The sequence below is a fragment of the Gossypium arboreum genome, chromosome 2 (assembly GCF_025698485.1).
Source record: "Gossypium arboreum isolate Shixiya-1 chromosome 2, ASM2569848v2, whole genome shotgun sequence".
Taxonomy (NCBI): domain Eukaryota; kingdom Viridiplantae; phylum Streptophyta; class Magnoliopsida; order Malvales; family Malvaceae; genus Gossypium; species Gossypium arboreum.
This window is the reverse complement of record NC_069071.1, coordinates 7,156,481-7,163,742: the sequence shown is the minus strand read 5'-3', so window position 1 is coordinate 7,163,742 and position 7,262 is coordinate 7,156,481. Positions and strand designations below refer to the sequence as shown.

At 29.6% G+C, this 7,262-nt stretch overlaps 1 protein-coding gene across 1 annotated transcript; it reads right to left on the bottom strand.

The window, feature by feature from the left end:
* Nucleotides 1-1,525: 1,525 nt before the first annotated feature.
* LOC108466523 (FCS-Like Zinc finger 5-like) lies at nt 1,526-2,737 on the bottom strand. The gene is made up of 2 exons (XM_017766889.2): nt 2,126-2,737; nt 1,526-1,898 (listed from the first exon to the last, which is right to left on the bottom strand). The coding sequence occupies exons 1-2, from the start codon at nt 2,461-2,463 to the stop codon at nt 1,727-1,729; spliced, it is 510 nt and encodes a 169-aa protein (XP_017622378.1). The 5' UTR covers nt 2,464-2,737; the 3' UTR covers nt 1,526-1,726.
* Between the last annotated feature and the right edge of the window lie 4,525 nt (nt 2,738-7,262).

Genomic DNA, 7,262 nt, shown 5'->3' with positions numbered 1-7,262 from the left:
GAGTACAGAAGAGGGGTCTTTGTTTTTAACAATGATGATTTTAAGATGAAGAGAGCGATAACAATAGCAAAAAAACAAGATAAGACACTAAAAAGTAAATGTTAAAAAATAAGATGAGAAAGTAACAGAGAGAGAGAAAGAGAAGACATCAATTCCTAAGGGGCGATGTATGGGTTTTGAAAATATTAAAATGCTTCAGTTGGCAAATGATGATGGTGGAGGCGTGTGAACGGCGCTGGGTCAGAGCTTCAGCGAAGGCGGCGACTGTTTGAATGGAGTTCGGCGATGGTGATGGTGATGGTGATGAAGCTAGGAGAAGAAGGGAGAAAGATAAAAAGAAATGAAATTGAAAAGGTTAATTAATTAAACTTATTTATTTTAATTAATAAAAATAGTTTTAAATTAAATATTTTAATACTCATGACATGATATGATTGGTCCTTTAATACATTTTTATATATTTTCTGAAGTTTAAATTATTTTATATATTCTTTTTATTTTTTAGATTTTTAAAAAATACTTTTTCATATTTTTTAGAATCAGATTAATTTGATAAAATATGTAAATATTAAAAATTAAATTTGTTATTATATTATTTAATATTATGTAAAATAGATGCAAAATAGTAACACAATTATTAATTGTCTTTAATCACTTATTTTTAAAATTGATAGAAATTAAATTATTTATTTTATTCTTAAAATGATAAAAAATTTCAACTCAAAATTAAGAGGGACTAAAAAGATAATATATCCCGATAATCTTTAAGATAAGTTTTGATTATGTATGGTCATTTCTTATATAATATTTAAAACTACCCATTTTCTTCCTCAATCTATCAATAAGAGAATAGTATATTTCAACGCATTTAAACTCACATCCTCTTATATTAAAAATAATACTCATACTTATTGTATGATAATCTTATTACTTGAAATAATATTATAAACCAAACGCTCACCTAATGTCGAATCAAATACAGAAATATCTGTTTTCTAACCTCAAAACTTTTTATTTTGTCATACTGTTATAAAATCCATTTGTAATAATTTTTGAATACATTTTATTTGGTAAAAATGGTTTGTAATAGTTATCCAGAAGGGCCTTCCTTTTATGATTTTTCTTTTACATTATTAACATAATGAAGAAATTTCAGGGTTTTTTTCTAGATTATAAAAATTTCATTTTAGTCTTATAATTTAATTTAATATTCAATGATTATAATATCATTTATTTATCTAATATTTTATTCTGATTAAATTACTGAAATATTGTTAAAATTCTCTCCAAAATTTAAATCCATTAAATACCATTTTTTCGCATGATTAAAATATATATTTATAAAAATAAAAGTAAAATATCATACCTCAAAGTTAGAACCAAGTTAAAATGACAGATATATTAACATCATGTTCCAATTGTAATTTAAAGATGAGTTTATGGTTTACTGTAATGATTGATAGCTTGAATATATAGTGATGATGGTAGTAGTAGTAGTATAAAAAGGAAACTATGGAAAAAGGAGTTATAGCATTGGAATCCATATATAAGTGCTGATATAATCTGAAGCTCAGAGCTTTGGTTATTTGCATCACCATCCACGTCTTTATAATAATTTAACTGCACCCCCTATTATATATGACGAAAGCCCATTGGTTTCCAGGCTGGGTTTGGATTTTGGCTTAATTCCTATGGAAATTACTCATCGATTTACTTTCTTCAAAGTTCAAGCAGCAACCACAGGCTTCGCTTTAGAAGTCTTGGAGGAGGTGGTGGTTGAAGAGGAATGGGCATGGCGGTCTTCTTTCTTTGAAGAATTAATGTTTAGCTTTTCTTTTCTTTCATCTTGCTTCATCTGTTTTTCTCTGCACTCTTGACTACAAAACGATGTATCCCCTCTGCAATAAACCTTATTTCGTAAATAATTCAACCCAAATTTATTTTAAGGTATTGGCTTTAATCTGAAAACCAAGAAGCAAAGACTGAGTTCTAAGAGAGGTTAAACTGTTGTTTGGATGGAAAGAAAGAGATATATATATATTTTTCCCTTTCTTTTCTTGTTCATAGAGCTTTAGTTTCAATCTTAATATGAAAAAGATAATTTGAAAAGGAAGGGAAAAAATACCTATACATATATATGTCACGACCAGGAGCTAAGCGGCGATTACAAAGCCAACAAGCTCGCAAAAAAGAAGCAGTGTCTGTGGTGCTACTGTCGACGATACGGTTAGTGAAAGAAGCTGGGTTTCTGGGCGACACCATGGCCAAGAAACGGTGATCGTAACGGGAGTTACCGTCGGGGGATTCATGCATAGGGTGGATTTGAGGTGGAGGAAGATGAGATATGATTGGGTCTTGGTGGTGGTGGTCGATGACATCCTCCGCGTCGGAGACATCGACGGTGATACCCGTCATGCTTGTGGTCCTCTTGATTGGCTGACGTGAGCGTTTTCCGAGCATCATCCTGCTTTCTTTCTCTAGTGAATTGTAAAGATAGAGAAAGGGAGTGGAAATGGAAAGAAAGGTGAGGCGAGGTGGGAGAGCAGATAAATAAATAAATATTGATAAATAATGTGAAATTAAGAAGGGAAAAAATATATATTAGTTTAGTAAGGGAATGGAGACATTGCCAGTTGTGAAACTTCTAGAACTGTAGCCCTCTCATTCTTAAAGAAAATCAGTGGCCACTGGGGGACTGGGCCTAGTGATAGCCTCACGGTCAACTCTGAATTTTCTTCAAGGACTTTGGTTTAAGTTAGTAATCTTAATATAACATTTGTTACTTAAATTTAATATATATATTTAATTTGGTATCTAAATTTTTTAATCTAATTTGACCCTAAACTTGACACTTTTTATTAGTTTAGTATCTAAATTTTTTTTTGAGCTCAATTTGATACATAAACTTAGTCTTTTTTTAATTTAATACCTAAGCTTTTTTAAGGTTCAATTTAATACTTAAATTTATTAAATTTTATACAAATTACATAAAATTCCAAGGGTGTTAAAATTTTTGGATAAAACTTCTAATAAGGGAATTACCAAAAAGCCATTTTTATAAATCAATAAAAAACTGTCCATAATAGGACTTAAACTTAGGGGTGTGCAAATTTTGAGTAAAATCTAAATTAATTCGGTTAACCGATCGATTAACCGTAATTAGTCGGTTAACCGAATTAATTTGGTCGGGGTCGTTTAATAATTTTTTGAAAGTTCAGTTAACGATTAATTCGGTTCAAAATTAGTTAATTAATCAAATTAATCAAAAATTTATAAATTTTTATATACATTTTACATATATTAAATTCGATTATTTTGGTTAATACGGTTAAATTTTTTATATGTTTTACACTTGTTTTAACCAAAAAAAATAAAAAAAGATGTAAATTTTGACTAATTCGGTTAACCGACCGAATTAACCGAAAAAGTCTGATTCAGTTAATTTTTTTGAAAAAATTTTGGTTCGGTTAAGGGTTTAAAAGGGTCAGTTAATTCGATTAATGGTAGTTCGGGTCAGTTAACTAATTGAACACCCCTACTTAAACTAAAGATACCATTTATATAAAACTTTTTCATTTACCATTTGAACTAAAGCAATTTCTAGTTTTTAAATGAAATTGTAATAAATATATATTGTGTTCTAAACACCGATTTCCACACGCATATCATATAATAAGATTTTAATAATATATAATTGAAAAGTATAAAAATGAATTTATCAAATTTAAAAATTTTATAAAATAAAGAACAAAGAAAGTAAAAGAAAAGAGAACAAAGAAATAAATATGTATTTCATTCATCAATAGAATATTTATTGTGTTTCTCCAAAGTATATATTTATAAATATAAGAAGTATAAATGATATAAAATTATACTCTAATGGACATTAGAGTCCTAAAGTATACCAAACTTCTTGTCCTAATAGGCATCTACTATATAGTAATAAAATATTTATAACTCTCTGTTGGATGTCAATCGATAGATAATGTGTCTCGTTAAAATAAAAATTATGGAAAAAAATTCTTAATGAAGGAAAAAGAGTACATATATTTATAATATGTATAACATGCTATAGCATTAAAAACCTTACCAAAAAATCTAGTGGGGGCAAAATCTCCATTAAGGGAAAAAAGTACAACATGTACTTGTATCAATCTTGAGTACATATATATTTCAATCTCGAGTACTAGCTTTTCAAATGATCACTTGAATGAGTTTGCTAAGTATTTGTATTATTCTTCTTTTGAAAATCACGAGTGAAATTAGTTTTTGAAAAAAATATATTATTATCTCTTCAGGAGTTCCTATAATAATCATAGAAATTTTTTATTTTATAATAATCATAGGAATTTTTATTTTATCCTACTATAAAAATACATATGTTCAAATCAACTCAATTCATATGAATTGAAAAATTTTCCAAAAATTTCTATATGCTTTTGACATTTAAATCCTCTTAGGATTTTTGCAACACCTCATACCCGGCCTAGACGCTATGGTCAGGGCATGAAGGTTACATCGTACTTGCAAAAGAAACAAATGTTTAGTTTTGAAGAAAACCAATTTTCTGTGAAGAGAAAAAAATTCAATTTGAATAGCCCTTTGAAAATCGTAGCAATTTCCGAAACCGCAGCTTAAATAAATTTACTAAAATCAAATCCAATTTACTTAAGTGTTTGCGTGATAACCCTCTTTAAAGAATCCATTAATCATGTAACAGAAAACCTTATAGCATATCGATTCTAAAGTCGTGGTTCGTTTTTAGTTATCTTATGTTAAGTATCATTAAAAGTTAAAAACCTTTGCGGAATAAATACCAAAATAATCCTAATGATTCTAAACAAAACTTAAAATGTCCGTAAGCCTATAAAACCCAAAAGAAAAGTCCAAAATGTCTATATTAAACAAAAAGAAAGTCCATAATACTTAAGCTAAAAATACGAAATCCAAGCTCTAGTGTCACCGTCCAATCCTAAGTCGGAGGATCACCTGAAACGAACAGACAAAGGCTTGAGCTTTAAGCCCGATGTGTGATTTCGCCCGTAATCTCAGTACAATTATACATAAGTAGCAAAACGTCTCATAGCATATCTCTTAATATTTCATATCATATCATATCATATTTCATACAAATTATATCCTATCTTATCATATCATAATGTATCATATCATATCAAATCATAGCTTATCACATTATATCAAATCATATCCTACCCCTATTTGCTACACACCATCTCTGACTAGCCAATCACATCGTATAGGACTACAAGAGTCCATCTAACCAATCAGACCAAAATGTGGCGATGTGTCATTCATATATATATATATACAACTGAGTCGCCAAACAAAAATTTACGATCTAGCCGCTATAATTGCAGTATAAACTGCCATATAACACTTCCTCCATCATACCATAACCCACCCCAAATCACAAGCATATTATATTCATATATCATACATACATATATCATGAATCATAGGGCGTACATACTCGCATACTTTTATACAAATCATAGCATAACATATGGTTAAATTGTAACATATCCTACTTAGCATACCTCTTAAACTTACCTATGTATTTTTACATATTAGAACTTACGCTTTTCTGGCCCTATACGATGCCTATGGTCCCAAATTTTGAGTTCCTTACATGGCCCTAAATCGAGCCTAAAATTTGACCAAAAAGGCCCACACTGTCGTGTGCCCTATATAGCCTACCACACGGCTGTGTGCCCTACACGACCTACCACAAAGCCGTGTGGCAACACACAGTTAGTCACATGACTTGCACACATGGCTATGTGACATCGGGTAGTTTAAAAAAATAGCCAGTTTCATGATTTAATCGAGTCTCAATTGAATTTTTGGGTTGATTTCACACACATGATTGCTGAAACGATGAAACCCAAAATTAACACATTCCGAACCCTACATACATCGTTAAAACGAACTAAGTACAACTCAATTAAATTTGAAAATCTTACTCCAAAACAACGCCTTTTTCCATAAAGAACAGTCCCAAAGTAAAATTCAAATACTTACTCTTCACAAACAGCGAAAAAATACAACGATTACATCGCCGGAGGGTGTTGATTCACACTACATTCGCCTAAAAAGAAGCCAATAAATATTCATCAATCAACTTCGAGAATAGTACCAAAAATTTCATCCTTACACGATGAACAAAATAGAACCTAAAATCACAGCCAAAATAACTGAAAACTTACACTATCCTTGATTATATTTGAATACAGAGGATCACCAAAATCACGCAAGAACAACGGAAGTAAAGAATATCCAATGGAAAAAGAAAAAAAAATCTCAAAATAATGAAAAGAAAACAAAGAAAGAAGAACCAAAGAAAAGAAAAATAATAGTAGAGAAGAAAGAGGGAAGAAGAAACAAACATGAACGGGAACGGAAGCAATGGACGATTATTTGGGTTAAGGAAAAATAGGGATTTGGGGGAAAACACAAAATAAAATAATTGAAGATTTATCCATGAGGTCTTTTTTGTAAAATTCCAATAGAATTCAACTTCCCACAAAACAAAAGTAGAAGCAAAAATAATTCCAATGCACCCAACATAAGGTTCGAACTCAATACCAAAAGATAAACTAAAGTCTTACCACTAAATTAGCAAATTCATTCTTATCATAACCTAATAAAGAAATTTATTTAAGCCCTAATGCTCAAGCTTAACATAAAGCTAGAATTGATAAGAAAAATTCAAAATAAGAGAATTGAACTTAAGACCTTAAGCATACTTCCAAGGCACTTAACCAACACACCAAATCAAATTATTCAACATGTTTACACAAATTAAAACCAAAAATTTTGGGGCGTTACAATTTTAATACGAACTTCACTGTATAGTGACTTAAACAAAAGGTTGTAATAACAAATATTAGACACATATCAAAATCTTTCATGAATTGCAGAACTAATAAGATATTTAAAGGTCATTGCATCCACCTAAAAAGAATATTAAATATTTTCATAATCAATATCAGGACTTGCGAAAAACTTCATTTTTCTTATTTTGTTTTTGCAAAACTAATTATTTGTACCACAATGGCTTTCCCCTTTAAATGTTTAGACTATTGGTCCAAAACTTCACGAATTTAATTATACTTGAATTGCTTCTTTTTCTATTTTTATTTTTGATCAATCTATTTCATATCTCTATTTATTGATAGATTTATTCAAGATCCTCAATTCTTTTTATTATTTCAACAATATTATTACATGCAAAACCGTTG